Genomic DNA, 14159 nt, shown 5'->3' on the forward strand with positions numbered 1-14159 from the left:
TTAGCCGAGCGATCTACCATGCTGCAGTCATGGACTGTGTGGCTGTGAGGTGGTTTGATTCCTCCCTTGGGCATGGGTGTGTGTTTGTCTTTAGGATAATTTAGGTTAAGTAGTGTGTAAGCTTAGGGACTGATGACCTCAGCAGTTAAGTCCCATAAGATTTCACACACATTTGAACATTTTTGGGAACATGTCCTGCAACCTGAGATCCACAGCTCAAGAGGTGGATCAATAAATTACGATGAAAAAATCGTTTGCAGCACAAAGTAGGATGCTCATTATAATCAATTCTGTCAATTGTTGCTCACAGGGACCCCGTGTTGATGAGAAAGTATTGGTTGCTCAAACAATCTAGCACACAGAGTCTAGCCTAATCATGTGTAATTATTTTGGCCCACATGTCATGGTTGTAGGCGACTTGTTTTAGTTCAGTGATACAGGTGACTATTGCTGATCGCCTTTTGAATGTGGATGATCACAAGGTGCTACACAGTAGTGTGCTTTGTTACCAAAGCTTGTGTAGTTTCAAGAAATGTGAAGCTGAGTCTGCCTGCCTGAGTGCAGAATATTGTTGACAGCCAGGGGCGCATTTGTTTTGACTAGCTGTAGGTCGCTGCTCTCATGGCGGTTGTAATTGATGTCATCCTCAGGATCATCCATGTTTGCTTTGGGTGGCTTGGCTGCCTATAGATGTATCCCATGGTGTGATCCCTGGCTCGGTTGGAGATGGTAATTGTTATCCAAGAAATCCGTGTGTTGACGATGTTGTAACATGGCTAGAAGACATGAGAGATAATGTCCACTGACGATCCACAGTGTCCTTCGTGCATAGTCTGGCATGAGGGATAGGGTGATTAACGTTTGTAGGCTACTCCAAAGTTGAGGACACGTTATGGTGCATAGTCAGTCGTTCTAAATGGCTTGATGCTACTGTTGTTTCTGTGTCCTGGCTGATCAGTGCTGCAATGCTGCTGCCAATATGTAGTATTTACCTGTCCTTGCAGTTATCTGAAAGTCGTCACTGATGACGTTAGAATGCTCGTCTATGTGGCTCAGTAGTGCGACAAACTCGAATCTGTTGTCGAAGATGGTGTAGTTGTGCGAAAGCACTTCAGATAAAGAACGACATTGCCAGTTGTTCCAGGAAAAATGGTTGTAGTTTGCTGTGGGTTCCTGCTTTAATAAAAGTTCTATAGAAATTTTGGCTCAGATGTGGTGTCATAGGAGGTCAGAGAGCATCAGCGGAGGAGCTCCTGTTGTCCAAACTTGGCGTGGAAGAAAAACCGATGATAGAGTGTTGCGGGGCCCAGCCAGCTGGGCTCCTCATGATGACCCAAACTGGTTCAGCGGAAATGTCCCAGAAACAGCTGTCCCAACATCCTTGGGTGGTATTTCATTGAGTCTCTCTGCGACAGACTGATGAACCGTGTCTTACTGATAGGAAAACGTGTTGCACTCAGTTCCCTACAAGTTAGCACAAGATTCTTGAGATTGAAAAAGTTGGATTCTACACTATAGACCATCGACACACAACATACCGCACTAAAAGTTCAGAAAATTTGTGTTATCCTTCTTTTTGAGTAACTGACGACTCGATTATCATTGTTAGATTAACGAAGCAGAGCAAGGGCCATTAAATATAGCTATTGTTCTTTTCTGAATTTGTTCGATTTTTAACTCAAAGCTCTTCAGATGATAGCTTACATGGTTTAGTGACATTTACGAATGGGCCATTAAGATACTTTAATGTAATTTTCATTTGCATATAGACACACTGTACATGTGTTAAAGACCAGATGTGAACATGTTACAAACTTTAATATTATTACTATCAAAGCGGACTGCATTCACTCGTCTCACAACATCATTGAAAAGTGTCTCAGCAATTATATGACGCCACAGTAAATGTTAACGGTTAGGGCATCATATAGAATACAAACCATTGCTGACACATTATTCCATTTAGAAGTTTATCCGAAGTTGTCTATAAGTTTCGTTATATGACTACTTCACAAGAGATCTTCAAGCCAAATTCGGATCCCGATGGACACAGCATAATCAATAACGTAGTTGTTTGGACGTATGCTATTATAGATAACTGCGAAGCATGGGGGAAAGTGAAGGCGTGTATCACTGTCCTCTCCAACAATAAAAAAGGTAGGGTGCGGACTTCCATACTTTTAATCTTTGGTCAATAAGGTCTTTGTCTTAACTTGTCTGAAAGACGCGTGCGGTATCGTTGAAACTGAAAGTATGTGGTAGTTTGATGTTGTGGTAAGTGGTGTTTATGTAATTCATTGCAGGAAAAAAACTACGAAAAATTTGTTATTTTAAAATAAAAGTGAAATGCGTTTCATATCTATAAGTGCTCACGTTCCGGTATACGTTTTAATAGAGATAGGTAGTGACATCACTTTGTGTCAGGATTTCGTAAATATAAACAGAACTGGCAGAACAACCACTGTTGATCAGCAGATCGGAGAGGTAACTCTTGAATTGAATTTCATTGTTTGTATATGATTTTCATATTTGTATTTGCACATGTAACTTTATATTTCCTCACTTAAGAAGAATCGTGCAACTTGCACCGAAAGAAAATGTTAAGTGATAAACTGCATATTTCAGAATCTGAATAAAAATTGTTATAAATGCTTGGTGAGAGAACAGAACTCGGGAGATGAAGTGTGGCAGGCTCAGGAGTGATGGCACAAATACTTTAGCAAGTTCAAGTTTGTCTAAATGAATGTCGCATGTAATTTCCACCTGTTGTATGTTGATGGTATTGCATGCAAGTGATTATAATTTTTGTTTTTAGATTGTGACACGGTTAGCAGGTATGCATTTACCAATTATTTAGTCACCCAATTTATGATTTATTTTGTGTTTGCCTACAGATATAGTATAGAATGGCAGAAGATGCAAGCTGTAGCCCCAGTCTTCTGAATAAGATATATATGTTTAAGAGAGAGGGACCAGCAGCAACACTGCCACGGATCTCCAATGACTGTGATTTCCAACCAGTTAGAAATGGCATTGATGCAAACGTGATAGGTAAAATGCATTTTAAAAATTCTTTCATTTTTCTAAGTGTATTCCAATAGTTTTGAAAAATAGATAATTGTGGGATCGCATTAGCCGTGCTTTACAGTCTTATACCACTTAAACTCATTTATGAGGAATTGCACATAGTTTAGTTCCTTACAGGACTGAGTAATATAGGAGAGAGCTCTTTTCAGAGTGCAGTATTGCGCTAAGTGTCAAACTTTATTAAGTGTAAAAATGTTGTTAACAAAATGGAAAATTGAAAATTTGTAATAAAGAAACCAAAAGTCATAGATATCTGAATTTATTTTCAATAAAGACTTTGGTCCCGAAACTATGAACATGATTAATGCATACACACTTCTGAGCTTTTTTCGTTTATTTATTTATTGAAAAATTGAGTAAGAAAATTTGTAACTTTTTGCAAATTTCAAAATTATGTTTTGAAAATACACTGTCTTGAGAAATGATAAAGTGGAAAGACAGCTAATTGTCAGCTATGACACTAATGCATGAAATTCTTAAAACTCTCAAAATATTTTTACATAAAAATGAAAGGATCTGAAATTTATTGTTTTTTTAGAATTTTTTTCTCCAAAACCTCCATCCTAAATGTTCTAAAAATTTCATGGTATGTTAGTTGGCCACTGTACTTAGGGAATGTACAATCAGAGTGGGCATTACTTGTCTGGACAAAATGTGAAGAATTTTTAGATAGACCTAGCTCTACTCACAAGGTCGAAAAATCATGGACCCTTAAATATTGCTGATTTTAAGTAAATGTCATACAGAACTGTTATTTCTGACTCAAAATAATTACTATACAGCATTATAAGTAAGTGAGAAAACAATTTGTAATTTTGTTTGAAAGCATTTTATAACAAAGAGGAGATTATTTACACTCATTTTTCTTTTTATGATATTATTCACGAATTATTTTTGTCTTCTGTCATGATTTTACTGCTTCGTGACTTTCCATGAATTAAAATTGCGTACAATGTATCAACATTGCACTGTTGAAGAGAGTTCTTTTTTAAAATCTGCTCCTCATTGAATTTGTAAAACTGAGCTGAATTTGCGCAAGACAAGGATGATCCAACAAGAGCAGTACTTGGGAAATGCACAGTCTTTTGATGAAGGCCATTTGAAAGCATTGGCAGGGCTATGAGGTGTCATAAAAGAGACAATTATATACTTGCAGCTCATAAGAGACAGTTATTATATGTCCCAACCACCATTGATTCTAATACACACAAGAAATTAAGTGGCTCACTACAAAGTCACCTAATGTATACTTTGTTCTCTGCATTTCACACACAGTAACAGGCTGCAGTTCATGGAGAACTGTTCGTATGTGCCACTCCAGAATGAATTCCTACTGCAGGCTTATAGCAGACCACTCTTCTCTTCATTTAGAATTAAGAGTTTAATGTTTGTTACTAATGTTGATATGGTGTGTACAAATCCAGTAGCATGTCTTACAGTGTCAGCAGTTTTATGCTGGAGATTAAATCTTGCTGCAAGATGTTTACAGAGACGTCCTACCCCACCAAATGCACTTGTTCCATTACCTGTTGCTGAAAATATCCATTTTCTGTCTTAATTCATGTAGTACACTGTTGACCAAGCTCATAAAGCTGAAAGCAGTTTTTAAAATGAGATGCTGCACCATCTTTCGCATAAACATGCTAAGGAAATGTATGGCCTCAAGATGCTGTGTCATTGATTATCATGCGGACAGGGTATCCTGCATGTGCACTGTGATGAATGAGATCATCACTCATAATAGCAAAACAGTGTGGTGTTCCAAGAGAGTGAGCAACACATGTGAGCGTTGATACCTGTGATGTATGCCAGTAGTAACTTTAATTTTGTTGTGCAAATCAACAGACCAGTTATCAGCAAAGTTGAAATGAAGAATTAATGTGTCAGTATTCTGGGATGTGGCTGATTGTATTTCTGCTATGGCCTGTCTGTGAATCCTCTGGATCTGATGGAGAGCTATTCCTCTCATGAGCCAATGCCTAACTTCGGGTCGACAGAAGCGTCCGATGCCACGCGTTGGCTTTGACCCATGACGTAAGGGTGTTGTCGTGTGTGACGTCAGGACGGCGTGGAGTTTGGTTTGAGTGTGGCTGTCTCCAGTTCTGTTTTATCTTATTTTATTTACTTTTCTGATCTGTTCGTTCTATCTCGTGAGATTTTTTTTTAAAATTTAAAAACGCTTGTTACTTATTTTAATTATCTGTTTCCTCCAATTTCTGTTTTAGTTTATTATATTTATCTTTCTGATCTGTTCGTTCTATCCCGTGAGATTTTTTTTTAAAAAAGACAAAAAACACTAATCAGCTACTGAAGCATCTTTATCTTCTACGGGTTGCAGGGGTTATGACCCCTGGGGAGGTGGGTGGATATTCATGCATGGATGTCTTCACTTACACGTTGTAGCTACGCAAGGCATCTAAATTTGTTTATATTTAGTTTGCCCCCCACCCAAAACACCCCATTTCCCGCGCTTGTCCCGTTAGTTTCATTAGGCTTCTTGTGGAAAGTGTGTGTGTTTGTTTTTGTTTCCGCCATATTTGTGACGTCATGGGTCAAAGCAGACGGGCGGGATCGGACGCTTCCGTATTTCCCTAACTTCTGTAACAAACTTCTGTGGGTCTACTGTCTTCTTCACCAACTCTCCTCCCTCCCACAATGCATAAATTATGTCATTGTCAATATCCTGAAGGTGTAATACTTCAACAGTCATCACTTCAGCACCAGTACACATTGCACACTCCTGCAACCAATATTTTATCTTGTGGCTCTTGACATATACTCAAAAGCATCAGGTCTATCTCTTTGTACTTCTTCCCTGTGACACTGTGTATGGTGATACAAACAAGTGTCAAATTAGTGCAGTAAATCATGTGCATACTTCCTTCTCTGGCTGGCATTTTACCCATTTTGGCTGTAAGAAGTAGAATTTTGCAAGACCATTTTTTAAGATTGGGTTCTCCTGTTTCATTAGGAGATTCTCGTATTGATCTTGTCATATATCTTTTTAACTTTTTCACCAGAGGTAACATCAGCTTGGTTACGACTTTGCTTGCTGCAATATTTGTTGTCAATTAGGTAATATTCTAGAGCAACAGTAAGAATATCATCTTGCAACGTGTGCCCACAGTAAGAATCTGGGCATGCCCAAATACCTTTCTCATTCTTTATTTTGTGTGGTTTTGAAATCAAATAGTAATGTGGGAAAGTGGGTAAGTGTTTCAGTGTCTACTACTTGGAGTAGCTACCTGGTATCAGTGTCAGTAACTGTACCTTGTCAATGTAGGTGGCTGCTTTACAGCTGTATTTAGGATTCTAAACCACACATCACATTTTGTGCACATATCACTGTCTTCGGTTTCTGCACCAAGTACATCTACATTATTCACTTCACAAAGTTTTGAAAATGTTGTTTGTGAAAATCTTGTTTCAGTGTCTTCCACTTTTATTTTTGCGTACTGTTTTCTTCTTGTGCTCTTATCTTTCCTGGATGTTTAAGGGGGGATATAGTCGGGGCTACAGCAGCCATGCTAACATTTAATGCATCAACAATTTCACACCCAGGAATATAAACATCTGCACTGTCTTCTTCAGTTTCACATTCGGGTGATGGTGATTGTTCAGGTGGATTGTCACTAAATTTCTTCTTGTAGTGAGTGTAGCAATTCCTGCATAATGGGTGTTATGCTAATACTGTTACTTGAGGACCAAGATATTTTGCAATACTTCTGACAGATTTCCAACAAGTGTGAAGAGTTTTTTTTTCATTTTTCTTAAACACCATCTTCTTGTTTCTTTTTTTCATAGTCTATGCACCTCACTCTTTTCACTACTGTTTTTCCTTGCTGAGATTGTATCTGACAAAAAGTTCAAACCAAGCATAAATCTCGATGCAGAATGGCTTATCTGCAAGTTTTCACTCGTTTGTTATAAACAGAAGAGCACTGGGGACAGTGTTGCCAGCATGCATATTTTACACTGGAAATTCAGTGATGCGAAATATGGAGAATGTTTGAAAATTTTTAACATTTTACAAAGAAAAATATTGCCCACTGTGTTTGCACTGATTACTAACATATTAACCAAACAATATTCTGTGTAGTTCTCAAAAGATTTTGGATGGGGTTTTCAAGTAAATAATTCTTAAAAACTAGTAATAATGCAATTTTTTACATTTTTAATAATAAATATTTACTGTTTATAATTACATCAGTAATATCTGGTAATATGAAAGAAAAGGTAGTGTTCTGTGACTTTACAAATTAGAAAAAAATTTAATTGGAAAAGTTAACTTAAATTTCGTATTTTCATCTTAAATTTGTAAGTTAAAGGAAGTCCATAAGTGCACGAGTGTCAACTAAATTTCAACACCCTAAGAGGGAGCTTTAATGCAAAACACCTTCCACATCTCCAGTACTTTTGGTTTGTTAGATTTTTTTTCCTCTCTCTCTCTCTCTCTCTCTCTCTCTCTCTCTCTCTCTCTCTCTACTGTTTCAAGAGTTGTTCACAAAATATACATTTTTCAAAGGGCCGTGCCACTTACAGAAGTTAAAGTAAATTCTTTATTTCTTAACACTTATGATACAGAGGATTTTCAGAGAAATTCATGACCACATGTCGACATGACCTGTATGATTTGAGATGAAATAACCTATCTATATCAATCACATTTAACTGTAGGAGTTCATAAATTTAGAAATAAATATGTATTAGGTTGAATATGGGCTCTAAAGCTTCATAAAAATTGTCATAGCTGCTGATGAGTTTGATATGTGCACTCATTTTAATAAATGACAATTTGACTTGTTGGAGAGAGTAAGCATCAGACTTTTATAAGTCAAAAATCTATTTCAGTGAGACTGGTATATTGCTGCGTTCACCTTTGGAAATGTTAGTTTGCAAAAAATATCAAATTGTGCTGTGGCTTGAGCTTCACATTAAACAGTAGCCTACCACTCCTCACTTACATATTACTTTGGTTCAGTTCTTGTATCAGAGGAATGCATGGACATACTTTTCTGACATCCATGTTCAGGAGCTTATTAATTTTTAATGGTTAAATACTAAAATTTTGTGTTTAAAAACTGGTGATTGATATTACTGTAATGATCAAATTTCTTAGTTTGTATCATTTTATTAACTTCCATTGAGCGAGAGGCTACAGTATTGTAATTTGAAAATAATTAACGACAATGAAGTGTTAAACTCACTTCATTCTGCATTAGAGATGGGCAGTCCACTCTTGTATTGATTCGAAGGGCCAGATCTGTCTAGAGTGGATGATGGCTGGTTCAGAAAAAAACAAATGGTAGCTAATTGTTTTCAAAATGCATTTCTGGTGGCTGTAATGAGGGCGATGAAAATTCTGTTCTAGGCTGCTGCAACGGTGCCCCATCCTACATCCTTAAAAAAACATTTCCCAATCTACAAACAGTATTTTATAGGCAATGTGAACATGTGGATTTGCTTATCTTATTACTACATGAAGCTTTTCTCATACATGAAAAGAGAAAATAAAGCAAGCTCCCTTTTTTTAAGAAAAAAAAGAAAGAGGCTGTCATGCAGTGCCCGTTCAGCGAAACAGAAGTAAGCACAGCACAACACCCAGTGTCCAAGTGCAAAACAAATTTCCAAACCAACTGGGAATCAAACCTTGGTCCTTTTGCTTTACTATCTGGCGCGTTGACTGCGCAACTACCAAACCACGCAAGGTAAAAGTGCTTCAATACAGTACATTAATGCAGAAAATGCTTCCAGCATCATGTTTCCGCTCTTGACTTAAAAAGAATATCTCATATTTCAGAAGCTCAGTAAATGCTTACATACTTTTGAGTGAGTTATTACTTCTTATCCTCTGACTTAGCATCGTACTTAGATTGTGTTGCCAGCGATCATAAAAGCTGCTGTCTTCAGCCACTGTGTGACAGGAGCGTACCGCAAAGCTATCCAGGCGCCATTCCCCTCCCAACACCTCAGGCTCCTCACCCCTTTTACTCATCAGCCTGTCTCACTAGCTCACTGCTCCCCATCATTCTCAGTGATCAAATTGCAAGGTAGCACACTACTCTCCACCACTTTTATGGATGAGATTGCAAGCTAGCTCACTGCCCCTGCCGCTTTTGCGGACAAGATCGCACAGAACAGACTACATGGCGACTTGAGGCGTCATTCCTTCTCTGCACCCTTGGCACAGTGATACAGCTTGCAGCGTGTTTTCTTGACTGAGCGCTTCTCCACCTCATTTCAGCTGTGTATTCTTTTTATCCTTAATTGATTTGTTGCGGTTGTCAACTTCTTGTGTTGTTGCCCTTCTGTTTTCTTGATGTTTGTGTGTTCTTGTTAGGTGTATTATTATGTCTTCTTCTATGCGGTGTACTGTTATATCTTCTTCTAAGTCTGTTGCATTTGTAGGTAGCATTTATGTGGGTTTTAATTACTTTGGGTGGATAGGACACTAAATATAACGGTATGTACAACACAAAATTGTTTTAACATACATGATAATCCATGTATAAACATTGTCTCAGGAAAAATGGTTAATATTCAGAGATATGACAGGAATGATCATTTGAAACAAAAAGCTAAATATGGGCATATGCCCTATTCCAAATGGTTTCTGAGATGGAACATATTTAAAGTTACTTCTGTACGTTTTTCTTGAATAACAAGTAATCTGAAGCCTCTAGTGTAAAATTGTCACAGTATAAAATTAAACTATAGTAAATTTCCTTTAAAAATGCCCTAGTCATTTTTTCTCAAGGACTTACCGGTTGCATGAAGAGAATGAGAGAATACAGAAAATCTTGCGCAACATGCATGCATTGAGGTGTAGTTTCGCAACTTTATAGACCATGTGTCCAATATCAAATTATTCATCTCGGCTTGGCCTACACTACTATGGTCCGTTGTAAACAATGACAATGTACTGAAAAATAAAGAAAATAAGTAACAGTGTGCATAAGTATGTTCTGTCTCTGAAACCGTTCAGAACAGTGCATGTGTCCATGTGAAGTTTTTTGCTTGAAATGACCCTTTGCGTCATATCCCTGAATATTGACCTGTGTATTATGTTTAATTTTTTATTTATTTGTTTAACCTGAACAGATTAATACATTTAGGAGTCCTCTTACACCAGATCAGAGTTTTATATGTAATTACAAAACTTATTAAAGTCACAGTTATTTAAAATCATAATATTTTTGATGGGATATCTCTTCTTCTTCTTCTTCTTCTTCTTCTTCTTCTTCTCCCTCTTCTTCTTCTCTCAGAACATATTGGGCATTTGTCTGCTTTGCCCTCTTGATTGAAATTATTGATTTTTCTTCGTCTTCGTAAATATCTTCTGCCTACTGGGTAATAATTATCACCAATTTTGGTAATCTGTCATCTTCCATTCTTGTGACGTAATTCTTCCAGTTGTTTCTGTATTCTTTTGTCTATTTCTTTAAGTTTTTCACTCTCAGTTCTTTTCTGATTTCTACATTCACTCTCCTGTCAGACAGAATGTACCCAGCTACCCTTCGTAGCAATCGGATCTGTAGTGCTTGTATTCCCATGGGAGTGAGTGTTTCTGCTGTATTGTCCAGGGAAGAGCTTCAAGGTCTAGGGAGCAGTAGTGGGTCAACAATAAGCTTGATCATTTGGAGTGTAACCCCATCCTCTACAATAAATGCTGAGATGAAGGATTTTTTGACAACATTGTCAGCTCAAGAAAGAATTTTTGTAACTATCATCATTTACCTCTGCAAAATAATCAGTAAGTCTATATTGTCTATGGTTCAATGAAGGTTATCGCTAAAGTCAAATACTAGTTTAGTTTCTTGGTTGGGATAGTGGGATAAGCTGCAGCCTCTACTTTGCCTGCTCTTCCCTAAATCACACAAGCTTTTCCATAGAGCAGTGTTTTTAACCTTTTTGAATACACGACCCCTTTCCAAGTAAAAATATTCTGGCAGCCCCCAGAACCATAATAAAAGTGTGTCAGATTTCAAAGTCAACATATTTAATTTTCTTTCTATTGATCCCCCTGCGGGTCTGGGGGTTAGAATAGGCCCGAGGTATCCCTGCCTCTCGTAAGAGGGGACTAAAAGGAATCTCTCACTTTTTGGCCCTATAATTTCAGGTCCCATTTTACGGTTTGACCTGCCACTTTCCAAATTCTACAGAAGTGCAGGCCATGTGGGGAAGGACGCCTTAGTGGTGCATGACTTATCCATAGTGCCCTAAGGTTCGATCTCCTGAACCTCTTGTCATGGCGTAGCATCCCCACCTGCAGTTCAACTATTTGGGCGAGGACACTCTCCAGGGTATGTCATCTTCTTCTGTTGTCTCCTGTCCTCTTTCGCCCCCATGATAGTATTGGATTTCTCTGTGCCCAATATCCAGCACAGTAGCCACTCCTTTGTGGTGGGGCGTCATGTACCCATTTGATGGTAGCCCCCTGACAATGCAGGGATCGCACTGCTGATGCTTGAGCTGTAAACTCCCCACGTATGCCAAGGAGTATATGCCTGTCTTCCTGGGGCATCAAGACTCCCAGTAATGGCCATCATGCCATTTGGCCTTAGCTGTGGCTGGGTAGTGCCCATGGGAGGAGCCCCTGATTGGAGTGGCTGGCATCAGGGCGGATGACCCACAATGAAGCAGACTAAGTCATCTCTTACTGGTGACTGTACGGTGCCAGCCATCTCTAAGAAGGGCAAGATTGAATACAATGCCAACAGGTATGACCCTAAATCGTTTTCCTCCCTTGCTACACCATGGGAGGAATGTAGGGCTGCCGAATGGAGAGTCATATTCGCCTCGGTTTTTAGTCTGTAGCAGACTCCTTTGTACCTGTGAAGCCTCAATTTTTCATTGAACACCTTGAAGATGAGTTTGGAGAGGTGACAGCACTGTCCAAGATGCGAAATGGTGCAGTCTTGATTCAGACAGCATACCCAGCCCAATCCCGGGCGTTACTCGCTTGTTACCAGCTGGGCGATATTACTGTTTCCGTCACTCCCCATAAAAGCATCAACATGATCCAGGGGATTATTTTCCATTGCGACCTCCTCTTGCAGACTGACAACGAGCTCCGCACCAATCTAGAATGGCGGAGTGTTCATTTCATCTGGTGTGTTTACAGGGGACCCAAAGACAACAGGGTTGCTACTGGTGCCTTCATCTTGGCCTTTGAGGATGATTCATTGCCTGAAAAGGTCAAGGTGATGGTTTACCGCTGTGGCGTTACACTATTCGTCCCTCCCTCTATGAGGTGCTTTAAGTGCTGGAAATTCGGGCACATGTCTTCTTGCTGCACTTCCAGTGCCACATGTCGAGACTGCAGACATCCACTGCATCCAGATACTCTCTGTACAACTCCTCCCACTTGCATCAGCTACGGAGAGCACCAATTCCCCTGCTCGCCAGACTGCACAAAACTCCTAAAGGAGTGGAAAATCATGAAGTACAAGACCGTGGACCGGTTGTCTTGTCAAGAGGCTAAATGTAAATTTGAATGTTACACCCTCATATGCTGCAGCTACATTACCATTGCCATCATAAGTACCAATCGTACCACACACTTTGCCACTAACAGTGGGCCCTCCGGGCCTCCAGAATACATCTGCCCCCTTCGTGGTAGTGGGGGAAATCTCCTTCCATTGCTCCCAAAGTACCTACTTTTTAGGAGCAAGACCCCCCAAACACAGCGGACATCGGTCTCTTGCCTCCCCCCCCCCCTCCCCCACAACCAGAGAAGACGCAGCCTCCTCTGGCTCCTCTCATGTGGAAGGGTTCCCTTGGGACCCTCTCTGCCGAGGTCTCCACAAATGCCACTGCGGACACTCGCCAGTGGCTGAAGGGGCCAAAAGCTGCTGGACAAAGAGCTTCACAGTCTTCCTCCATGAATGAAGCTACTTCAGAGAAGTCCTCCCAGCAAGCCCCGAAAGAGAATAAGAGGGCAAGCAAACAAAGAAGTCTGCTAAGAAAAAGGACCCTCCAGTGGCCCCAACACCACAACAACTTACCAGTTCTGCACCTGCGGATGAGGTGGAGATCTCAGCACCCCCTGAGGACCTGGATCTAACTGATGCCTTGTCCACAATAGGAATGGATATAAATACTCAATTGGTGGCAGCAAGTGACCCTGAGGCATAACCTGTCTCCTTGCAAGCTTCATGCCTTCCCAGCCTCATGATAACGTCATCCTCCAGTGGAATTGTGGCAGTTTTTTCCACCACCTGGCAGAGCTACGGCAACTGTTAAGCTTTACACCTGCTTTCTGCATTGCCCTCCAGGAAACCTGGGTCCTGGCAATGTGGACCCCTGCGCTTCACAGCTGTAGGGGATATTACAAGAGCAGTAGTGATAATAATAGTATGTCAGGTGGTGTTTGTGTCTATGTCCTGAACTCAGTATGCAGTGAACCTGTGCCCCTTCAAACCTCTCTTGAAGCTGTGGCTGTCAGGATAAGGATGACACAGGAAATAACTGTCTGCAACGTATATCTTCCTCTAGATGGTGCAGTACCTATGAATGCATTAGCTATACTGATTGATCAACTCCCTACACCTTTCTTACTTCTGGGAAATTTTAACACCCATAACCCCTCGTGGGGTGGCACTGTGCTTGCTGGCCAAGATAGAGATGTTGAAACTTTCCTGTCTCAACTCGACCTCTGCCTCTTAAATGCTGGTCCCACCACACATTTCATTGTGGCTCATGGCACTTACTTGGCCATTGTTTTATCCCTCTGCAGGCCAGGAATTCTGCCATCCGTCTATTGGAGAGTCCCCCAAACGTATACCAAGATTGGCTTTAAACAAGGCAGAATGGGAGGCTTTCATCTCTGCTGTCACTCTTGAATCTCCCTCACATGGTATGATGTGGTAGTTGAGCAGGTCACTAGAATGATCGTTTCTGTGGTGGGAAACATGATCCCTTGTTCTTTAGGGTGGCCTCAGAGAAAGTCAGTACCTTGGTGGTCGCTGGAAATCGCTGAGGCCTTTAAAGAGCGTCGGCGAGGTCTACAGTGACATAAGCGGCACCCTTCCCTAGAGCACCTATAAGCTTTTAAACGGCTCCGTGCCCGC

General features: G+C 40.2%; 1 protein-coding gene across 3 annotated transcripts in view; it reads left to right on the forward strand.

Moving 5' to 3' along the window:
* Positions 1–2212: 2212 nt before the first annotated feature.
* Positions 2213–14159, forward strand: part of LOC124795127 (SWI/SNF-related matrix-associated actin-dependent regulator of chromatin subfamily A containing DEAD/H box 1 homolog) — a 168695-nt gene continuing 156748 nt past the window's right edge. For 2 of the 3 annotated variants that reach the window (XM_047258996.1, XM_047259012.1), the window contains exons 1-2: positions 2224–2484; positions 2895–3051. In XM_047258996.1, the coding sequence (XP_047114952.1) occupies positions 2907–3051 (145 nt within the window). In that variant the 5' untranslated portion in view covers positions 2224–2484; positions 2895–2906. Of the gene's footprint in view, positions 2485–2894; positions 3052–14159 lie in introns of all 3 variants that reach the window. The other variant, XM_047259006.1, reaches the window with a different exon arrangement.

Source organism: Schistocerca piceifrons, chromosome 1 (assembly GCF_021461385.2).
Source record: "Schistocerca piceifrons isolate TAMUIC-IGC-003096 chromosome 1, iqSchPice1.1, whole genome shotgun sequence".
NCBI lineage: Eukaryota > Metazoa > Arthropoda > Insecta > Orthoptera > Acrididae > Schistocerca > Schistocerca piceifrons.